Here is a 23,777-nt window from a genome sequence, read left to right on the forward strand (position 1 = left end):
CTTTCCCCGGGCGCCGCCACCACCATCCCCCCCGCAAGCGGAGCGTCCGGCGGCGGCCCCCGCTGCAGGTGCGCCCGGGAGGGGGAAGCGGGGCCGGGCCGCCGCCTGCCGCCGCCGCGGGCGCAGCCCCGGTCGCCATGGCAGCCGCCTGAGCGGCGCCGCCGGGCCCGGGCGGCGCGGGCGGGGGGGGCGGCGGCGAGGGGCTGATGTCACGGGGCTGGCGCCGCGCAGTCCGGGCCGGCCCCGGGCGCGGGGCGGGGCGGGGCGCGGCGCCCGGGGCGCGGAGGGGGGGGAGCGGGGGCGGCCGCGCACCCGCCGCCGCGCACCCGAGCGCTGCCGCGGGCTGGCGCCGGGGGCCCCCCACGGCGGGACGGCCCGCACCCTCTCGGAGCGGAGCCCCGGGTTTGCGGTTGGCGGCCGAGCTGGGGGTGTGTGGGGGTGCGGAGGAGAAAGCGGCACTTTGTGCATGGCGAGCGGCGACGGGTTCCGAGCAGATGTTTGCGCGGCGTTTCGGGTTTGGGAACCGGCTGTAAAATCCCGGCTGAAAACAAGAGGCGGACGCGGCTCCCTGAGGCACCCGCCATCCCGGAGGCCCGTCCCGCGTGGGACGAGCCCTGAGATCCCGGGGAAGAGCCCTCGAGGAGCCGCTCGCAGCGCGGCTGATTTTGGGGGTCTCCCCAGCTGCCCGCGCGTCTCCCCGCCGGGGCGCGGGCAGCGGGGCTGCCGAGCCGGAGCAGTGACATGTGTGAGAGCGGGGAGCTTGCAGAACTGGCGGGCCGCTGCCAAGGGTTCAAAGAGCAGAACTGAGGGAATGCCATGTCAGGAAAAGACCCTTCAGCTCCTTGCCGGGGGGAGCGGAGCTTGCCTACTCGCAGGCTATACTCTTCGTGAAAAACGCGCACATGACAACCGTTTGGTGACAGAAAAATCACCAGTTTAGCCTCTCCTCGCATAACTTCTCAGTGTTCTAAAAAGCATGTTAAGCCCTTAGTATGGAAAACCGAAACCACTTGCAAAGGGGTCCTCTGCAAAACCGGGACGGACGTTACTGTAAGCCTGCTGCGCTGTCCAAGAATGACAAATAATGACAGGAGAAGCCTTAATGTACTTGTTTACGTTGGCTATTATTATACCAAAAACAGTGTCAAAATTTCTTCCACTGGTGCATTCATGAGCCAGAAACCCAAGCTCGGTGAAGGACTAAAACCTGTGACAGCAGACCAAGTACCAGTTGAGATTTTAATGATGTGAAGGACTTAAGTCGCTCTAAGTGATGATTTTAATCGAGTCATTAATTAACAGGGTGGGATTTTTTAATTATTTAGTCTTTTTAACTGCACCTGAACAATGTGTTTGTCTTCCTATCAAACTGAATGTCGAGATTCACCCTTCGCATTTCAAACGCGTTGAATTGTGTTCCTGCCAGCCTGCCCACCGCCTACAGTCATCCCCCCTCCCCGAGAAAAGCCCCGGGGCAAACACCCCGGGGTGACAGTCGCCAAAATGTCCTGGTAGAGAACAGCCAACCACCAGCTCAGGAATGCCACGTTAATTGGAAAAAAATATTGATCCAGCTCTCCGCAGCTTTGTCTCCAAGTGTCTGCAACGTTCCTCCCCCACAGCCCCAACTCCTTCAGTGTAGCTATGCAGCAACAGCGCAGATAAACCCAGTGTTGGTCTGCTTTTAATAGGTATGACTGACAGCACAGCCCTCACTGGTTTTGTGGATCTATGCCGTTACTACGGTTTTGTTTGCAGTGAACACTGAAGTAGGTTAAGCATCCAGGTGGTTATCACAGAATTGCTGCGTTTTGTGTAGAATTGCATACATATCAATTGCATATGTAAGTCCACACTTTAACTTTCCTCAAGATAGTATGTGAAAAGACGGGTGGAAGTTATGTCGGTATGTTATACAGCATAAGCAAACTATGGAAAAATATAATGGGGTTAAAGTTTAAAAAAATCCAAGTTGCTTCTCCAGCTAAATAAAAAAACCTCAACTTTTTCCTCTGGAATGTTTCTGGAAGAGGTTTAATTGGCTGCAACCAAAAGCTGCAAAAAGTGCAGCGGGTAGTAAGTATTTGCATTTGTCACCAGAAACAATCTATGCATAATTAATGACAGTACTGTGTCACAAGCACTGATAGGGTGCAGATGAGCAGCCTTTCAAGGGTAATACATGTAAATGCACTTCCAATATGCACATTTGCTTAATGATCTCCAATTAATAGCATCATCTAAAATAGCCCTGTCCTCGGGAAGCCGGGAGCGAACAGTGGCGCCTGACTCCGGCAGGGCTCTGGGTGTCCTGTGCTCAGCAGGGCAGAAAGTTGCAGTTGGTTTTACAGGTTTATTTTATCGTTATTTTTGATGCTTACACGCCCTTGCTCACATCTGCAGCCTGAAGTGCTCCGCCGCTGACCCGACCGTCCCCTTGCGCTGCCATTTTTTATTTTGAAAACCCGCTCGATGCTTTAACTCACAGTGAGTTTTAGGAAGGCTCAGCCCCTCGCTACAGCCCGACCCGGTTGTCCCGCACTCCGCGCCACTGGCTCCGGCACCGCCGGCCCTCACAGCTGCTGCGCGGGCTTTCAGCCGGCGGCGCTCCGTGCCCCCACAGAGAGGTGAGCAGCGGAGGGACACCCACCGCTCCATAGGAGAAAGAGCGCGGACTGAAGCGCCAAAGCTGCGCTCCGGTCGCCGAACAGCGCTGCCCCCGCGGCCGCAGCCCCTCTCCCTCCCGTCAGACCCGACTCCACCGGGTGGGGGGGGGGTCGGGGGCCGCCGACTATTTACTCCCTCAGCTGTGCGGCGCGGCCACGCCCCCAGTCGGGATTGGCTCTCCAGGCGGAAGGCCCGCGCAGCCCCCGCGCTGTCCGCCCCACCAGTGAGGGCGCCTCGGGGTGATGGACGTGCCGGCGGCTGCCAATGGCAGCGAGCGCGGGCCGGGCTCGGCGGCGGCGGCCGTATAAGAGGAGGCCGCGCAGCCCCGCGCCTCAGTGCGAGCTCCGGCAGTGCGCAGAGTGGAGCAGCGTCAGCGCTCTGCAGGTCCCGCTCCCGTCCGTGGAACCGCGCTCTCCGCCCGCTTGCCAGCATGAAAGCCTTCAGCCCCGTGCGGTCCGTCCGGAAAAGCGGCCTCTCAGAGCACAACCTGGGCATCTCCCGCAGCAAAACGCCGGTGGATGACCCCATGAGCCTGCTTTACAACATGAACGACTGCTACTCCAAGCTGAAGGAGCTGGTGCCCAGCATCCCGCAAAACAAGAAAGTGAGCAAGATGGAAATTCTGCAGCACGTTATCGACTACATCCTGGACCTGCAGATCGCCTTGGACTCGCACCCCAGCATCGTCAGCCTTCACCACCAGAGACCCGGGCAGAACCCTTCCTCCAGAACTCCTCTGACCACCCTCAACACAGACATCAGCATCCTCTCGCTACAGGTAAGCGCTGGCCCCTCTGCCCCCCCCGACCTCCAGCGGGGGATTACAGCTAGAAATAAATGTCTTTCCTCACGGCAGAGCGCGGTGGTCGCGGCGGGGACAGGGCGGGATGACCCGGCTCTGCAGCCGCCGTGTGGCGGGGTGGGGGGACCGCCCCGGCATCCCGGACGGTTCTGTCCCGCTTCCCCCGGGCCCTCTCCCTCACACCTGTGCTGTTCTCTCCTCGCAGGCGTCCGAGTTCCCCTCAGAGCTCATGTCAAGCGACAGCAAAGCACTTTGTGGCTGAATCAAACGGTGAGTGCAATGCTGCTTCTTTCTAAACTTTGGAGGGGAGAAAAAGTGTCTCCCTGGGGAAATGGGAGGCGTGATGGTCATTTCTAAAAATCGGTCTTATAAATTCATTAGGAGATGTCTTTATAATAAGAAATTAGACCAGTAATTAAGTCTTGCAGTCCAACGTGTATTTTGTTGCTAAGGTTCATAAGGCAGCACAGGCTGCTCTGATACTGCTTGCTCCTTAATGCAAATTCTCTTGTTATCTGCTCTTAGAGTCTTAACTTCCCAGGCCAAAGTAACTGATTAAGTTGGGAATCTTGGCACAATTCCTCAGATTCTGTGATGTGGGATTGTCTGCGCTATCAGTTAAATAAGTGACTGCTTTTAATCAAGTAATTTGCTGTAAGAGGCAGACTGGCGCCTCTGAGCATTTCGTTTACAGAGATCTAAATAGAGATTGGACTAAGAATCCTCTTTTTACCCTTTCCCTTGAGTGTAAGTTATTTTAATGTTCAGTTTGTGCTCTGGAGAGCGAGTGTGTGAGCGTGTATGTGTTGCATCTGGACGCCAGGGTTTGCCCAATCTCTGAGTGTTTGGTTAAATGTTCAAACTGTGGCTTCCTCTCTGGCGCCAGTCTGTCCGGATCTCTGCCCTGTTAGCATTCTCCTAAATATGCCTCTTTTCAATCTCTTGCAGGTGTTCCACTGATGAGATTTTTTTTTTTTTGCACAAGAAAATGGCTACATGATTTTTTTTTTTTTTTTTTGAGGTGCTGAATTTATTTTTCAGCTGTATCTGGAGGGGAAGATCCACATCTAACTAAAAGGACCTTTTAAAATTAATGAAGAAGAAAATATCAAGATTGATCTTTATCCTCTCCCCATTCTGCAACTTGGACTGAACCTAGTTATTTATGAAGAGACTCTTAAATACCCTTTCCCTAGTTGGAAGGCTTCCTTTATATACTATTCCCAACGTGGGGAGCGAAACAAAAATCTCACAAGGAGTTGCCCATTTTAAAGCAGACTTTGCCTTTTTTCCAAAGGTGGAGCGTGAGTACCAGAAGGATCCAGTGTTCAGTTTTTTTTTTTAGGAAAGTCTGTGGTCAGAAATTACCTTTTTGACACAAACCTAGGACTGAATGCTGTGTATATATTTATATATAAATATATATATATGAGTGAAACGTTGTGAACTCTTTAATTAGAGTTTTCTTGTATAGTGGCAGAAATTTACATTTCTGCAAAAAGCGTAATGATGTACTTAATCATGCTAAACTTTTTATAAAAGTTTAGTTGTAAACTTAACCCTTTTTATACAAAATAAATCAAGTGTGTTTATTGAACTGATTGCTTGCTTTATTCTTTGGGGACCAACTGTTTGCTGGCTTTGATTTATGTTGTGTTTTGTGGGTTGTTTTTTAGATACTTACTTATTCATTCTGTTATGACTACCAAGTAAAAATTCAAGTATGTAGAAAACAAAGAATAAAATTACCTGAATAATAACTAACTCTTGTAACTTGGAAAATCTTATTTGAGTGTATATTCCAAACCAAGTGATACGTCTCTGAATAGTGTCAAAGGAACAAGAAAAGTAATTTATGACAGAGGGGATGCTACTGACAAAGTGTTTGGAAACATACACAAAAGCAGTTAATCATGAGACATTTCCCATGGGCTGCTGACTTTCCCCCCCACCCTTATAGATTTTGTTCTCAGTAGTAACAGCTTAGATCTGTTAATTTGGTTTTAGAATAATCACTCAGAATTAAGGGCTGTGGGTGGTTATTAGTCCCTCAACTATTTTCTGTAAAAAGGCTTTGAATGTGAGAGTTGGTGATGCGTTAACATGGGATCTAGAATGATGAAGTGACTGTTGCCTTTCCACACTGGAATGTTCATGCTTCCATGCAATATTTCAATGAAATGGGGTTTCTAATCAGTTGCAGCTTCTCTGACTAAGATACTGAGAACTGAGCTAAATTGCTGTTGTGTTACTGATTAAACTTTGGCTGCTCCTTAAGGGACTCTTTCTCCATGAGAATTAAATCAAGTTTGAAATAGGAGTCTAAATTCCTGAAAGCCAGTAACAGTCTCTTAATTCTCTTTTGCCCCCAGAAGCTCTGCAATATCCCTTATTCAAGGGACACTCACCCTAGGAATGTACTCTATGAATCCACTGTAAGTACCACTGTTCATTAGCTCTGTTGAGTTGTCATAAGACAGTGGATGCAGGAACCATGCCTTATCAGATGATGTTCTAATTTAAGCTCACTTATAAACTTGCCTAAAATGGGAAGTTAAGCTTTGAGTCCTACATATGAATTGAAGGGAATCACTTGCAATGGGGATGAAGCGTCCTAATACTGCGGGTGAGTGCAGGACTCTGGCAGGCACTACACTTTGGGCCTGAGGGAGCACATTCTGGGTTTCTGTGCTTTTAGAGTGAAAGGCAGGAGCCTCACCTGGGGCCAGTAACACTTTCACCAGCAAACAGGTGCGTGGGTGGTGCTCTGGGGCAGCAGCAGCTGCCTTTCCTTGCCCTTGACACCAAATCCATCCACGTAGGCTGGGAGAAAGCCAGCTCTGATCTCTTAATACAGAAGCTGCCCTGCCCAAGCAGCAGCGCACCCTCACAGAGGATCAATGCGATCATAAGGCAAGAAGGGTTAGCGAAAGCGGGGGGAGGGTGGGATATGGGGCCAAGCCGATCTCCTGCTTCTCCCCGTGCCCCCAGCCCCGCAGAGATGAGGGAAATCTCTCCATGGAGCAGCGCTGGCGGGGCCTCCTGCGGCCAAACCTCGGCACTGTCCCAACACCCAGCGCACAGGGGCTGTTCCAGCTCAGTACGATGAACATTTAACCCTGACAGCCCAGTAGTAAAATATTTAATCGCTACAAATCAGTACACCTCAGTCCCTCAAGTACTCCTTTTTGTGTATATTTTACCTAACTCTGAACCGCAGCAGACGCAGGGTTTTAATCGCAGAATTGTGATCTTCGCCCTTTCAAACCAGTAATGATCTGATGTAATCACTACCCCATTTCTTCCCCAGAACTAAAACTAACTTTTCATCCTATTGTTTATTTTAGGGTGAGACCACAGTAAGCATCACTTTAAACCTACAGTTTACTTTAAGACATTAAAGAACTGCAACAGTCAGATCATTGTAATTATTTTAAGATCAACCCCTTTAGAAACTAAAGTATTTGCACTTTGATATTTCTTAGCTACAGGATGATTAATACACTTGTAGAATGAAAACAATTTCCTTATCATACATAGCCAAAGGAGAAATTCACAATTTACAAGGCGTGGGGAGCTGAGCAGAAAAACAAACAAACATGTTTTAAAAAATGTAAATTAAGAAAGGAAAAAAATTTTCCTCTTTCAGGATTAACTAATTCATTGTCTTGACAATGCATTCCTATGATTAGAACGAGGGGCTTGAGCTGGGTGCTCTATTTAGAGATTCACTCTGGGTTTGTTCTTAAGATTTTGTCATTCAAAGATAAACAGCAAGGTCAAAGCTGAGTGGCCAAAGTCTTAATATGAATTCTTTAAGTTTCCTTAAAGATGTGTGATTTCTTGATTCGATAGCATTGTCTTTTTCTCTCCAGAATACACTAGAAAAATTTGTGGAGTTTTCACAACCTTCCCTGGCTCATTTACTCTGCCTCTGAACACGGTTGCTGCCAACAGTCCCGTTAACTGACTAGCTGAACACCGTATATCGAGAGGACCCATACTCAGCTACATGATAATAAAATAGTTCTGGCAACAATCATATTTAAACACTGTAAAATCTTATCAAGTAGGTGAGGCATGAAAGTTGCAAATGCACCTATAGACAACTCCCCACAGGAAAAATAAATAAATAAGAGATGGAAGGGGACTTTCCCCTCCAGAAGAGCGGTTTCCAAACCTGGCTTTGCACGTGTATTGCCCGTAACAACACACAGACCCGCCCGAGCCGCGAATGTGTACCGAAATGTCTCGTTTTGATTTTCAGGGAACACTTTTGTATCACAAAGCATGTGATGCACATGCAGTGCTGGTGACCTGTCCCACAGCAGCTCACACACCCGGGCAGTACGAGTCCCTCCGGTCCACCGCCAGCTACGGGAAACGCAGCGAGCAGACGCCTTGGTTTTGCTCACCCTCCCCCGGGAAAACAGCATTGTGTCTATTGCACTGAAAATATTCATAACCCACTTGAAGAGCCGGAGCCAATATTGTGACAGCCGCGCTCCGGGGCCGCTGCGGCAGCAGGTACCGGAGCCGCCTCCTGCCGGCGCCCCAGCGGCTGCGTGGAGAGCGACCGCCCCCTGCCGGCCCGGCCCCAAGCAGCACCCGCCGCTCCCCCGCGGGAGCGGAGCCCAGACGCGCTTTTAAAAAGGTAAAGCGCTCGATTCTTTACGTTTTATGCATAACAATCAGGGCACGGGTCGTCCGCGATTATTTAAAATCACATCGCACAGCTGCATCTGGGAAATGATGTTTTAGCTAATTCAGCTCTGCTAAAGAATTTCACTCAAGAAGTGAAGTGGTTTTAAAAATTTGAAAAATTGCATGGAAATAATAAATACTTTGCTTGTACTGTTGTGGGAAAAGCACCTCTTGATTAGCACCAGTTTGTATTGACTCTGGAAAGTAAAACATGTTCACTAAACAATCCCGTATGTGCTCAGGATTCCCCTGTAAAACAGTTCACTTTCTGGATCGATTCACACAATGTGGAAAAAGATAAAATAACTTACTGATGAGAATTTGATTATTTGTGAGTAAGCATCTCATCTTGTTTACCACTGTCCTTGGTTACTTATATGCAACAAGAACTGATTTGCAAAGCTTTTTCTGGCAGCTGGCAAGAAGAGGGATAACTGAATGCAACTATCCCGTGACAAAAGGCTAAGTGAACTACATAAATGATGGTATTGAATTTTGTTCAGAAAAAGGTTTTCACAAATGTACTCTTTAAAACTATTGTTTTGCAAAAGGACCAGTATTTTCTGATTCTACAGATAAATGAGGATGTTTGATCTTTGAAATCCAATTTGTTTTATCCAGATTACCATTTTCCTCTCTGTATCAGCCATCTAAGTCATCGTCATTCTGAAGTCTAAGAACCAAATGCAAACACTATTTCAATAAAACAGAGCACAGTAATAGTCACTGATTGGGTGAGCCACTTGCTAGAGTAAATTGAAGGCAGAAACAAAACAGGAAACAAACAAATGCAATTACTTTTGGAGTCAATATAGTAACTGAGACTACAATCAACTCCAAAAGTAGTGTTTCAGTTGGTCGCTTACCTTGAAAAAACAGTAAAAATGAGGGGACATGGAGCAAAGACTGTAAATAAGGGCAAACTGAAAAAAATGAATTGCACAGAAAGTGCTGCAGTGGACTGACTTACTGCTGCTAGCTGCCCTAGAAGATGGCCCTTTATTTGCTGTTTATACTCACAGGAATGTGATTAATGAGTAGGTAATAGGACATTATATGAACTTACAGGACCTATCCAGATCTGAAACAATTTAACTACATGACTTGCCAAAACGGAGTACATCGTTATAATTTCCAGTAAATATCCCCACAAATTACACCATGTCTGTGGCAAGCAGTTTTATGAATAGGTCAGGTATTTCTACTTAAAACTAAGAGCTTGAGCCAGCTCTTAAGTTTTAGTATTGATGGCAGAACTTCAAAAGCTCACACAAAGCTCTTTTACTTAATATATATATATATATATATATATATTTTTTTTTTTTTTAAATAGAATCAGGTTGTAAATCCGCTGATTTTCTCTTTCATTAGGAAAAGAACAAATTATTTTGATACTTACCGTCTTGTGTTTGACCAGCCACAGGACCAGCAGCATCTCCTCACTGAAGCCACCTCGAGCAGACCTCTGGCTGCAGCAGCTGCTGCCTGGGGAAGGGTGTGAGACCAGAGCTAGGTGGTGCTTCCTCCATGTACTCCCAGCATCTCCCCTTCTGCGAGAACAGCCTTCCTGATATTTTTTGCATGCAGATTCACTTCGTTGTACTGTTTTGTCAATACAGAACTTGAATTTCCTATAGGATATCCTATACCTGTCATCTGATTTTTTTTTTTTCTCATCCTGAGGAGAGGTGTAGTGCCCTGAAGGGGGAGAGAGAGGGCAGGAAGAAAAGGTGAAGACAGAGACAAGACTAAAAATCTCCTGCATATTAGGCCAGGATCAAAGCAGCAAATCTTGCCTTAGAAAGGCAATGAGGTTGAAGTTTGGGTTGTGTTTAGAGTTTTGTGCAAGTTTCTTTCACCTGGACTAGAGAGCTCAGCCTGACCATCTCGCTCGAGCAGAAAGTTCCTTGCACCCCACAGAACTGAACTGACTTCACTACATCTGACAGCAGCACCCCCAGGAAATGCAATGTACTAGCCAGTCTCTGGAAGGGTCCTTCAGCCATATTTTCCATAAACCTCATACTCCTCCACAAGCTCTCTGTGATATTTTAGAAATTTGTGCAGTACTTGAAGAGAAGGACTCAATGATCTTACAGGTCTTTTCCAACCAAAATGATTCTATGATTACAGTCTACTGGAAAACAAGGTAGAGAGGAGAGAATCCAGGAAAGCTTGTGCTCGCAACAGATGGTGGTGCTGAGATACTCAGCTGTAACATATTAATTCACATATAAACTCGTACAGCATCAGAAAAGCACAGAGATTTACCTCATTTGAAACATGAGAAAATTATACGCATGGACATTGTTATGCAGGAGGTTAACTACGAGAGATGTGGAAGGTGACAGAAGACACCGAGCTTCCATTTGTGAAGGGAAGGAGAAATCTGCTCTCAGAGCAAGAGTATGCAAAAAAAGGCTAAGAATATGAACATATAATTTTTTTTAAAGTTCAGATTCAGTGCCAACATGAGTTAATATACAGAAATAAAGTGATGGGAAGGGTATTTCAGAAAAAATGGTTCAGCTACATTTCATAGCTTCTTGGAAAAGTATCTCACTTGTGCTTTCATATTTCTGCTCATAAGCATATAAAAAAAACCCAGTGCCACTGCTAGGGCTTTGCTTTTTTTTTAATTAAAAGGTTTGTGTAAAACACATTAAGTAAACCTCCCATTAGTACTTTTCAAAAGATGGAACACTTAGAAGGCTGAGTAAATTACATGCCAAATCTATAAACTCAGTCTAGCTCTTGTTAAAAGCTGGTTTATTGCACATAGAAGTTTCCACCCACAGATATAAAATAAGGTGCTACACATGCAGACACACACTGTTTACTGATCCTTACTGATTCTCATTTTGCTCAGATCATCCCATCATTGCTCTTACTGCTCTTACAGAAAAACCTGGAAGTGCTGGTTGGACCTCATCCTGTAAGTACTAAAACTTTATGCTACCTATGAAATTAAATTTCTAAATTTCACTGTAAATCTGCTCTTCAGCCATTCAAAAATTTTAAGAGTTCCTTGGAGACTGAGCTTTTTGGCTGAATTAGTTTGATTCATGCACCTAACTATGGATCTTTCTATGCTTCCAATCTAAGTCTAATTTAGGAAAAAAGCCATGCTTAGAGGAAAAAAGCATAAGTGATTAGAAGGTTGGCCCTTCGTAATAAATATATACATAAAAACTGTGTATGTTATGTACACACCACATCCAACATGCAATTAGCAGTTTATTGACAGCATGACAAAAATTCTCCTAATCTGAAAATCTGAAACAGATTGTCACTAATACTGAATGGTAAGTTAATTTATTGGCAGCGTTGAGTACTTACTATTATTTTTATTGGTATTTTAGGGGGCTCCAAGTTCAGCAATATTATAAAAAAAGATAAAAGAAAGGTGGATGACCTGGACTTGTCAGGGGAAAGGAAACACTTAGAGAGATATCCAAAGGCAGAACCATATAGCCAGACTATGACAGACATGCAGGAAAGCACATTTGTGAGCTATGAGCATAAAAAGAACTGAAATTTTTCAAATGTAAAAAGAAACCCAGAAGCCAGGCATCTGAGTGAGATAATGAAGCAGTTACTCTAAGATTTATTGAAGTTCCACTGGAAAATGTGAAGTGGCAACAACCTGTCACAAAACAATGGAAATGTGACTGAAATGAGACAAGAGGGATACATGGGGCAGAAAGAATGAGTGATACTGTATTCCTCCCCTCCAAAGAAAATCACTGTGATTCTGCCTGGGGAAGGGAAGAAAAGCAGGTAGTGAAAATGTGGAAAACATAGTTATTGAGACAAAGAGGAACTGTCAGGTAGGGAAGAGGCAGAACAGGAAAAAGTATTTTCACAAAGCAGAAACCGAGTGCAGTCACAAATTCTACAAGAAGAAAACACAGACACAGCAGAACAAAGGTATGGAAAACTCACCTGTCCTATGAACTAAGGAAGGGAATGAACAGATTTATCCTCCAGCCTCACTAACAACAGCTGAACACTCACCTGCCTATGGAAATAGTGAATGAATCTCTTGTTTCGCTTTGTTTGTGTATGCAGCTTTTGCTTTACCTATTAAACTGTGTTTATCTCAACGCACAAGTTTCTTCACTTTTACTGTCCTGATTCTCCCTTCCATCTCACTGAGGGGGAGAGTGCAAGTGACCGTGTGGCACTTAGTTGCTGGGTGGGGTTAAACCACGACACCAAACACCACCAGACTACAGTACAGACATCCCCAAAAGCAAATGCTGGAGGGCTTCACTGGAGGTGTACTTGGAACGATAGCAATTACTGGGTATCTGTCCTTATTGTTGAGACACTGTCACATGTTGAAATATAAGACCTAAAGATAAACGTAAGGTAACTGTGTGGCAATTTGATGTGAGTCACAACAGAAAAAGGTCTCTAAAAAGAACACTTGCAAGGAGACCTTCAGATAAAGATGCCTCTGAGTATTTCACTGAGCAGCATTTATAGACATTCTTCAGTTTTCTGGAGAGAAAATATTTACAAACATAATAAAGTTTAAAAAGAACAAGTTTACGGTCTCCTAATCTCTGAACTATTGCTGAAATGTATTTTTAAGTTTTTTGATCAACTGACGGTTTCCACACACTTCTTAAGCGCTTAATTACAAGTCAGGAAAGAAAGTCCATTTCATTTGATGCCTATAAAGTTGATGAAATATTTAAGACGCCCATGAAAACATTTAAAAGCTACAAACACTTCTTGCTTTTCCCTTCAAAGTTCTGGTGTTTAAGCAGCTCAATTTATCAGCTGTTGAAGGTGATGAAACAGGGCTTCACCGATGTGGGGGAAAATAATCTTGTGGTTAAGACATTGAACTGGGAGTTATGAGACATAGCTCTTATCCCCAATTTCCCACAGACTTTGTATGTGACTTCTGCAAGTCATTTCACTCATTCATGTTTCTATGCATCTGTGGGAAATAGGAAATTCTGTTCTCTCTCTCTCAGGAATTCTTATGAACCAGCATGCCCAAAGCAGTATGATATTGGGCTACCTTCGTAATACTAAACAGTGACAGCAGCATTCTTGGGCATTAAAATTGGTAATTTATCATACGAAATTGTACCTGCCATGCACTCAAGGAATTGCCATTCATGACTTGGGAGTTATATGGCCTAGAAGCACTCCCAGACTACCCACTGCTTTCAGTATTATGTTTTAAAGAGAGATTATGAGTATTGATGAAGGAAGTTTCCTAGAAGTAGGCCAAAGAATGTTAAGTCTACCTTTTCAAGCAGTCTGCTTTCACTGCATGATTTGCTTCAGCTTCCGTGAGAAAAGCCTTACTGAAGTTAAACATGTCACACCTGCTGTATCAATCTTCTGCAGGCCAGTTACTCGGCCAAAGGAGGAAATGAGAGGAACCCCCTTATTGACTTTCATACTTGAAGCTCAAACACCTGATGAATCATAAAAGCTTGATGAATAAAGTTCTGGTAGATATCAAAGTAAAGATGACTTGTAACTCCTCAGACCCTCCCCTTTTTCCCTTAAATATGGTTCCAAGTAGTCATCTCCTATCTTCTAACAGCTGAATTTCCATGATACAACTGTCTCTGCTTTTCTCCAAGAAAACTGATCGTAGTTTATAGATTGTTTTGACTGGATCCTTAGCTTCAACATGAAGCAGAGCTAGGTCATACTGACTTGAGTCAGTCATTGAAAGAAAAACAAAACCACTTGAATTACTATTTGAAAAAAACAAAACAAAACAACAACCTGTTGGTATGTTGGACAGGTCTAAGTGTTCCGAACCTCCTGTTTGCGATCTTGGAAGTTATCTTCTTTGGTAATTATTCATTTATTAGGATTGTACAATTCCCCTGTGTAATTTAGCTTTGTAAGATAATCAGAGAAAAGAAAAATATATTCAAAGGTAACCCCCTTGTGCTGCCCTTAAACAAGCCAAACATTTATGCGGAGTTAACTTATTTTGAATTATTTTTCTGTTTCTGCCTAGTTTTCTTCAGAGAGCATTAAACAGAAAATCTTTCAATAACTAAATATGAATGCATTTTGATGATGTTTTCTTAAGAGTATTTTCAAACCCAAATAATTCTAAGATATCTGAACTGAATACATTTCAGTGCTACACAGCATCTATTTGGAAGATTTTAATGACTACCTTCAGTAATTTTTTTCTAAAATTTCTTTAGCAGCGATTTACTTTCTCAGAAGTATTGTTGATTTATGTGGTAGTTGCATGTGCTCCCAGGCAGTTAAGAATTTTCAGCCTTTGTACTATCCATGGCACGTGTTCACACCACATCCTCAGCTCCAACCTGAGATACAGGTGCTGTGTCATCTCAGTCCTGGCTCCACTAGAGAACTCCAGAGTTGCCAGACTTACCCTTTGGGGTAACACATGCATAGTTTTCTCCTCCATTTTTAAATGTCTGTTTAAACATCTCCATGCATTACTCTAGTCACCTGGAAAGGGGTGTCTAAGTCCTCATACTAAGACCAACAGGTGAATCTTGACAAGCTCTAGTTAACTCCTAGATCCCTGTGTGAGGGCCCAACTCTTGCTGAGTGTTGGCTCAAAGTCTGCTGGCTTCTGGTGATGGAAGAACGGCCTAGATATGGGAAGCTGCATGAAAATTACATTCTCTAGTTAAAACAGAACCACTCGGAGAGAGGAGAAGCTACAAGACGGATGCCTTATCCAAAAAACTGGAAGTGCCACAGAGAGCCCTAAGTGTGAATTTCACCTGCTCCCCTGAACAATGTTACACCCTGGAAAGAAATGTGGTCACGGATGGCAATTCTGTCAGCTCCACTGAGGTTCTGCCCTGAAGTCCTAGTCCTGACCACTGCTCAGTTTGTTCCTGGTGGTCTTCCCCACTGCAAACAATTTAATTAAACCCTGAGAACCTTTGAGGGTACTGAATGAACACTGCAGTTGGTGCACCAAGATAACTCTGCCAAGTGAATGTCGAGCAAACTATGGGATGGTTGAACTTCTTTAGCTCCAACAGAAAGTCCAGACAGACCGGACCTTCAGCCAAGAGAGAGAACAGACAGAAGGCTTTGTAGATAACGCACTGATAGAGCCCCTTATGCTGTTAAGAAGTATCTCTCCCATAGCACAGGAACATCCGTACTCTAATACTAACAGCCATCCAGTACTCACATTTAAAACAGAAACCTGAGGATTAGGACAGGTAAAGAATTTTTCATCAGATCAGGAGACACTATTTTGAGATTTGTTACTGACAGAGCAAAAAAGTCTGACAATGTGATGAGAGAAATCCCAGAAATGTACATACTGAGTCCCTGGGACTCAGACCTGGGAACACACTAAACAGGGCTTAAGGTTAAGGACGTTTTAGGAACAGAAAGCTCTGCTTCTTATATTAAAGACAAAAAATATATATCAGATCAGGATACACACAGCCACACCAAATCAGGACAGAGTGTCCTGGTTTTGTTAAAAAACAAGTTTCTCTTTTAGTGAATTTGCCTGTCAGCTAAAGCCTTCATATTAGCTGCATTTTCCTGGAGAACCAGATGCATGTTTTGGTAAACCTAGCAATGGAATGCAAACTTATTGATAAGCACGGATGGACATCTCGCAAGAGGGGCAACGAGAAACCGGTGACCAAGAAACTGACCAACTGCGTATAACATTCCATTCACGTGAATACTTCATATAAAAGTGGGAGATCACGAGGATCTCGTCCCTTTTCCCTTTTTCCCTTCTGCTTATGGCCGACATTAGGAGAGGACCTTGCTGGTCGTCCCTGCGAACTGAGGCCCAGTGAGAGACTGAATCCAGCTCCGGTTGGCTGCAGAGTCTAATCCAGGACTTTGGGTGCTGGCTCTGCGGTTGCTGAGACTTTCAAGATTGGTTTTGTATATTTTGTATTATTTTCTCTATTCTTATAAGTAGCATTAGTAAAACATCTTTAATGTTTCCAACTCTCTTCTCTCTGTCCTCCTTTTCTTCCAGATCGCCTGTCCTTAGGGACAAGGCGGGAGAGGGAGGGGCAAAAGGGGGAAGTAGGGGGAGAGGAGGTTAACAATACATCTGCCAGGGTTTGATTGTCACCCCGCAGTCTAACCCTTGACACAGAGAAATCAGGATTCTGTTCCCAGTCATGACTCGTCATCCACCACATATTTAAAGCACTCAGGAGAGGAATGAATATGGTACTTAATGCATCAAAATCAAGGACTTCTAGAGTGTGAGGAGTAGACCTCGTACCACCCTACACGTTGATGCAATACATCAGAGTTTGGTGTTGTCACTTGAACATGCTATCTCTTGATGTGAAAGAGAAATGCCCAGCATGTGTTTCAGACATGAGTTTTGAGACACTAATGAGCAGAATTTTCTCCTCTTCCATCTGAGCATATCTCTAAGAAGTGATATGATCTTGTAATGAACATATGTAGAAAGAAACAATTTTTTTGCATAAAGTGACTGAGTTTCACTATCATAGTCAGAGATGTCTCTACTTCTAGAACTAAGCCATGGGATTACACAGTTCACCACTAGACATCAAAACACATGCTGATATATATATATAAAATATATTATATATTTTTTTATATTTTTTATATATATATATAAAGCCCTCAGGTTGTTTTTCCAGGTATTACAGAAAGACTAGAAAGGAGTTCATCATAGGAGAATGAATATCTAAGTACTTTATCCAACTTTTCACAGCCTAAAATAAATCCAGAGGCGAAAACACTCTGACAGGTTTCTTCCCTCCCTGCCCTCCCTTGAACTCCAGGGGCTGTTTAAATACAGGTGACTGTCTACTGGACCTTAAATTAAAAAACAAAACAAAACAACAACAAACAAAAACCAACCAACCAACCAACCAAACATGAAGTATTTTCTAGAATCTGAGCAGACTGGTCTTATGTTTTTAGACACCAGTCATTCAGGCAAAGGAGTCCTAGTCTACCTCAGATGAGCTATCACTACTGGGTCTGTGCTAAAATGCAACTAGGCCAAACAAAAGTAATTTCCATTCTTTTTCTGAAAGTCCATCTATTTTCAAGGATGAAAATAAACACTCCCCATCCTGTACTGGAAAGTAACAGAAGTGGGACTGCTTTCCTGAATTTCAAGGCATAAATGCCTTCTCTTGCAAATCTAAGATGAATCACCATTGTACTTGCTGCTTGGAAGTAAAGTGTGTGTGCTGTAAATGCATAAAAGTGAGTTCTGTGGGTGCCAGTATTGCAAAGACCCTACCAGGTGCTTAAAGAAATTACTGTACAGAGAGGCCTGAAAGTTGATGTGAAGACTGAAGGACAAAAAAAAAAAAAAACCACTAAAAGATAAAAGAAAATTATTGAACATGGACCATAAAATTAAAGACTCTGGTTCATATTAGCATATAAAAAGATCTGATGAAGCTGAGCTAGTCTGTCATCAGATAGAAGAGAGGCAGAAGGTAGCACAGATGGTGAAAACAGAGGAAATTATTCATGGTTCCTCATCACACCTTGAAAGGAGCTACTGAAAAGATTATGTTGAAAATTAAGACCAGAAGGCATTCAGGAACAACAAAATCTCTAAACCCTCCTTTACATTCCAAAGGTGTAAATATGTCCTGAGGTTAAACAGGCTTATGGTTTTAGGATTCATCTTTTATAGAAAATGAAAAAATCAAGATTTCTTACTCTGTTTCAGAGTAAAAATACCTGAACACCAAAGACAAGCTCTTGAGTCTTTAAACAAATGTAGGACCTCATAAATCCTGGCATACTAGATCAACACTCATTAACATCAGTCTTCAAAGTTTGTCTATGTTCAGATTACTTCAAAGCAAGAGCTAAAATGTCCTCTACACATTTGCAGTGCCATTCAGATCTGCAGCATCAGGTATAACTTACAAAGGTCCACGAGGAAAATTAACCCTTTCTGGGTGCAGCCCTAAAGTTCTAGAATCTTAACAGACTACTTACATAGCAGAAGAGCTGACAACTGTGCTTATCGTACGAGCAAGCATTGACTGATTATTTTTCAGGAATACTTGTAAGGAAACCAAGCAGCATATTTTTCCCCCACTGCATAAAGTCTGACAGTTCTGTCCGTTGGTAGATATAAACCAGTGGACTTTTTTTTTGCCATGTCCATTACTGTCCACCACAAAGATATGAGATAAAATATATTTTAAAAGCAGCTTTGTGGAATCTGGATATGTACATCCTAGGAATTTCCAAGGACATGAGGAAGAGGATAATGAGAAGTCTAAAAAATTGATTGTAGAACTTAGACCCTACCTAGGTTGTAAAACCTTCCTAGGGTAAAAAACCCCAAAACAACAAAAACCCAATGCAAGGAAAAAACATCACAACCACTGCAGCAGAATCAGATTTTCTGCCATTGCTGAAGTGGGAAAAATCGGAGTGTACAGCAGTTCTGAGGTTATGATGAAGCTGAAGAGAAGGTAAGTTACACTCTCAGCAACCAAAGCCCCAGCTGGGTGCGGAGGCAGAACTGAAGCAGTGACAAGTGCTCTACATGATGTACTCACACACTGAGTAAGAGCAGGGGAAAGCGCATTTACTTAGTCCCCAATTATTGGCGTTCCAAAGATATTCAAAATCAGAATCTTAACTTGCTGCCAGGTTTGCAGTCAAAGAGGAAACATCAAGAGGAGGGAAAAAATTCTGAGCGATGACAGAAAGGTAACTTAATAGTAATATTCAGTTCAGACTTCAAGACTTCCCATGGTTTAAATTAACATAAAGAGGGCCTGATATCAATAAAAGTCCAATTTGAGTGTGTGGCAGGTGCACTTCTCCGCACCCTGCCAAAAGCGCCAGAAACTTCTAGACCAAAGGACAACCGTGGTCGGGCACACACCCCTTGGTGAACAGACAGGGCCCTTGGCCAGTGAAACACCTCGGCTGAGAGAAGTTTCTATCCCACTGACCACATATTGCCACGGCTCAGATTCAACTAGGGTAGAGATGGAGCCCAGCAGAGACCCCCTTTGAGTTGGTCTCCTCACAGCAGCAGGTCTGCAGCTGGGGACTCTCCCCTTCAGTCAGGACACCACCTACGGAAACTCCTTGGGGTTGGGAGCCTCATCGTATACAGATGAGTGACTGTGCAATTTGAGTCATCATCCCAGAGTCTGGGGATCCCCTGAGTCAGCTGTGTAGTAATTGGATTCCCCCTTGGTATCTCGAACCTGTGGTTTACTAAATGTTTGTCAGAACGTAAACTGATTTTGATTAAGAGGACGTTTTATTCTTGACGTATCATCAGTTAAACAATTTTGTCTGAAAGAAGAAAAATAGATTCCCCTTCTGAGTTTGCTATCTGTCTGGATTTTTTGTGTGCCCCTGTGGCAGACTGACACATGAAATCTCAGGTCTCAATTCTTGACTCTCCTAGAAAAATATGTATAACTCTGTATGCTGCTATTGACAAGGTGGGAAAGCGTTTTTCTGGTGTCCAAAATGAGGCTAGTAAAATTTTGCTGCCTCTCAAAAGTACTATGAGAAATTCAGAAAGATTTGAAGGTGCCTGGATATGTAAACAGATTCAAGAATATGTATTGCCTTTGGCCAAGCACAAACCATCATGTTATTTCAGAAGAGAGAAATATTAAAAAAAAAACCAAAAAAGTTAAATCTCTGCTGATTGCTCCCCTGTAGTTTAATTAGTGAAGAAAGGCAGTAAGGCATCACAGAATTTCCATTTCAGTTTTAGTGTTCCCCACAGTCAGTATTTTATGTCTGTATCTTCATTTCTAGGTTCCAGGGACACACATACAATCCATTCAAACTTTGTTCTGTTATTTTGTAACATGAGAAGTCCTGGACACAAGTAAAATCTTACAATTGATCACTATTATTCTTCTCCTCACCTTCTCTTTCATAAACACACCGTACTCAAGGGTATACAATCACTATTTGGTCTACTTAAAAAGGTAATTCTCCAACCCAGGTTACTTCCACAAGAAGTAACAAAGATATGTGATAGCAGTACTTAGAAAGGAGACTTGAAACATGAAAGAACCCTGTACACTGTACTATGTAATGGCAATACTAAGACTTCACACAACAAAAAGTATGCTCTGTTGCTAGAATTCCATCTGAAGAAATATACACGAACTCTCAAACACAGCCTTTTGTTACTCAACACCTCATTTTTTTTTTTTCCTTCAAAAGACCATGTGCTTCTAAAATATTCTTGTAAAATATTCTTTCACTTCAGGTGACCATTAGACATGATAAACTAAGAGAAGGAAATCAGTCAACAGCATTTCTTTTAGAAGTTTATCCAGTGTCACTATCATAACAAAATATGCTTTGGGGAAAAAAGAATACCTTTTAATGCTTTTTAAGGCCCAAACATTTGGTGTTGCAAGTATCAGTCTTACTAAGGAACTACAATCATCAGTGAGAAAACATTTCTAAAAACCCTGCAGCGCCGAGTCTTTCTGTAAGACGGGGCATACATTTCTAAACCAAAACTGAAACACTAAGTGCATCACAGGAGGCAGACCTGCAAATGAAAATACAAATGTTAGACTCAAAGTTCAATAAAAGAAAAAACCTCCTCTATCATTAGTCTTATGTTTTATCACAAAAGAACAGAATCATTACCGTGCCAGAGGCTGTGCTAAGCTGCAATGAATACACACCTCTATTGGTGAATTCCACATGAAGACTTTTAACAAAGCAATCATAAACTACCTGACCATAAGATTATAGAATAGTTTGGGTTGGAAGGGACCTTCAAAGGTCCAACCCCCTGCAATGAGCAGGGACATCTTCAACCAGATCAGGTTGCTCAGAGCCCCATCCAGCCTGGCCTTGAATGTCTCCAGGGATGGGGCATCGACCACCTCTCTGGGCAACCTGGGCCAGTGTTTCACCACCCTCATGTCCAGCCTGAATCTCCCCTCTTCTCATTTAAAACCATCACCTCTTGTCCTGTCACAACAGGCCCTGCTAAGAAGTCTGTCCTTATCTTTCTTATAGGCCACTTTTAAGTACTGAAAGGCTGCAATAAGGTCTCCCCAGAACCTTCTCTTCTCCAGGCAGAACAACCCCAACTCTCTCAGCCTTTCCGCAGAGCTGTTCCAGCCCTCTGATCATTTTTGTGGCCTCCTTGGGCCCCTCTCCAACAGGTCCATGTCTTTCCTGTACTGAGGGCTCCAGAGCTGAATGCAAGACTCCAGGTGGGGTCTCATCAGAGCGGAGCAGAGGGGTAGGATCAGCTCCCTTGACCTGCTGGCCACACTTCTTTCGATGCAGCCCAAGATCAAAGAAATAAAACAAGAAACACACTACAGGGGGGAAAAAAAAAAAAAATCAGCTTTTTACATCAGCTTTACATGGCACTGTGACTTCTATAACCTGCTTCCATTTGTTAACCAAAGGGCAGAACGTGCTGCATACTCAGCTTGCATGACAGACAATCTGTAATGAAAAAAGCTATCTGGATGTTAAATAGCTAAAATAATCTTTTTAACACTCTTTGGTAGGTCTCCATGTGCCAATTAGTCCTTACAAAATTTTAGCTCTGTTGGAAATATGGTTTGATATTATCGATACATTATTTGCAGTGCCATCATATCTATAATCACTAAAATTTCGAGCACCCAGTTCCCTTTTTTCTCCTTTTCGTTGGAATTCAGACCTGTGAGAACATGTGCAACTCACGAGACTGTTGTGTATTCTCACAGAGAAAGCAACAAATTCCCACAGATTCTAAGCAACATTATCCCCACTCCACCCTTATACTGATGAAGTGTGCCTTAATAAATAGAACCAAAATCTAGAAAACATAATGCACAAGATTAACAGAAAACCGTGTGTAAGGTTAGCATGGTCTTTCCAGACTTCTCCGGTTAACTGGAATTCGAATTTTGCTCAAAGTTCTGCCCACTACAGCTATTACTTGGCACAAAAAAGACCAAATTCCTAACAGAATCTTCATCTTACACTAATTAGCACATTTTATTTCTCTCGCGTGTCTGAAAGTTTACTCCTAGGTATTAACACTTCTATTTTACCACAACTGTGGCTTTCAGCTAAGCGACCTCAAATATCCAGGTATTATTTTCTTTGGCAATTTCTCAGGTTTAAGTTTCTAAATACGTTACTGTCACAGATGATAAAGCTCTCTAGCACCAAGGCCAAACGGTGCAGCATGCTGGCCTACGGATAACAGATGCTACTGGGATCCTCCGCCTGTGCGTCTCGTGGCCGTACAAAGAACCTGCCATATTCTTACCGTGAGGTCCAGTTTCCCACAAGAGCTGCAAAGGTAAAAAAACAGGCTTTGAGGATTCTGTGGACGGAAGTGAACAGCTGAACCCCACACCACAAGAGTAACCACCTATTTTCGCATACTGTATAAACCCATGCTAAGTGCGTCCCAGGAGAGTTTCCCAAAGGTCATATGAAGAAAAAAATAAGAGAAGAAACAACAAAAAAAGCAGTATTTGGAAAGAAAACTTAAGAAAACTAAGGACTGAAAATTTACTAACACCACATATATATTCTGTTGCATGGGAAAAGCCATACAGTGTGATCAGATACCTCAGACTGACCAGAACAGGCACAAAATGGAAACCTTTTTCCAGAATCTTGAAGAATTTTACAAGTGTAAATTTTACAAGGGGGATTTAAGAATTTCCCTCTCCCCCTTTCTGAGAAGCTGCAGCCCTGGAAAAGGTAGCAAATACCCATGAGAGTCTCACATAAATCCTGGAATATTACTTGCATCCAACTTTCAAAATTAATTTATTTTCACCCTTGCAAACATATCCAGGCATCAGAACGAGAGGACAAGCCAAACTGTGCTCCTCAGATTCAGTGAGGCTAAGAAGTCATGTTTTCAAGTTCCTGTAGTGTTCAGTCATCCAAAATTAGAGTGGAGATATAAACTATCATTTCAAGAGTTCTGGAAAGTGGTGAGTACCAGAAATAAGTTTGCAGTTGTCTTTTTGTTTTATATTCTTCATTCATTTCCATTCTCCATGGAACTCTTGGGTTCTGCGATTCCCATAGTCACAGAGCTAACATTTAATATTTCAACACTGGAAATTATTTATGGTTTCTTGACTCCAAGAACTGTACAATAAACTAAGGAGGACAGTAACCATAGCAACTGCGGTACAGAAAAAACAAGTTTCAGCTATGAAACTGAAGCATATTTTTAATTCCTGCAAATGCTATTCTTCATGTGAAGAAATCATTAAGCATGTACAGTAACTAATATATACATCTATTATATACTAAAAGACACTTCTTACTACTGTGCTGTATTAAGTACTCCATTTGTCTCTTCTGTCTCTCTCTTCCTTTCTCCCTTTATCACAGTACTATACTTTCTTCTGTTTGCTCAACACCTGTACAAAAAATTAAAACAATGCTTCAACGAGAAGAAAATGCACCTGTCTAGTCATTTTTATGCAAGCAGATTCTAAGTGTTATATTTACTGTCCTACTAACAGCTTTTGTAGCATGCTGTCCTTGAATTGGCTATGAAGCACTCTCATTTCACTGATTCTAGGAACTTCACTAGGAAGGCATTAGACGACAATCCCACGAACACATCTGATTATAT

The 23,777-nt window shown here is 43.1% G+C and overlaps 1 protein-coding gene and 1 long non-coding RNA gene across 12 annotated transcripts in view; one reads left to right on the plus strand and one right to left on the minus strand.

Annotated features, from left to right (window-relative positions):
- The window catches only part of LOC136100541 (uncharacterized), a 121,510-nt gene extending 97,956 nt beyond the window's left edge, over window positions 1-23,554 (minus strand). For 10 of the 11 annotated variants that reach the window (XR_010651200.2, XR_011738527.1, XR_011738524.1 and 7 more), the window contains exons 1-3: window positions 23,464-23,554; window positions 20,525-22,464; window positions 9,573-9,871 (exon numbers count right to left, since the gene is read on the minus strand). This is a non-coding gene — a long non-coding RNA (uncharacterized lncRNA). Of the gene's footprint in view, window positions 1-2,486; window positions 2,772-9,572; window positions 9,872-20,524; window positions 22,465-23,463 lie in introns of those variants that run through there. The other variant, XR_011738521.1, reaches the window with a different exon arrangement.
- Window positions 2,990-5,233, plus strand: ID2 (inhibitor of DNA binding 2). The gene is made up of 3 exons (XM_065835800.2): window positions 2,990-3,445; window positions 3,675-3,739; window positions 4,418-5,233. The coding sequence occupies exons 1-2, from the start codon at window positions 3,098-3,100 to the stop codon at window positions 3,729-3,731; spliced, it is 405 nt and encodes a 134-aa protein (XP_065691872.1). The 5' UTR covers window positions 2,990-3,097; the 3' UTR covers window positions 3,732-3,739; window positions 4,418-5,233.
- Window positions 23,555-23,777: the final 223 nt, after the last annotated feature.

This window comes from Patagioenas fasciata, chromosome 3 (genome assembly GCF_037038585.1).
Source record: "Patagioenas fasciata isolate bPatFas1 chromosome 3, bPatFas1.hap1, whole genome shotgun sequence".
NCBI classification, from domain to species: Eukaryota; Metazoa; Chordata; class Aves; order Columbiformes; family Columbidae; genus Patagioenas; species Patagioenas fasciata.

Coding starts and splice junctions, on each gene's coding strand:
- ID2 (XM_065835800.2), top strand. CDS start 3,098: ATGAAAGCCTTCAGCCCCGTGCGGTCCGTCCGGAAAAGCGGCCTCTCA. Junction 3,446..3,674: donor TCAGCATCCTCTCGCTACAG/GTAAGCGCTGGC, acceptor CTCTCCTCGCAG/GCGTCCGAGTTCCCCTCAGA.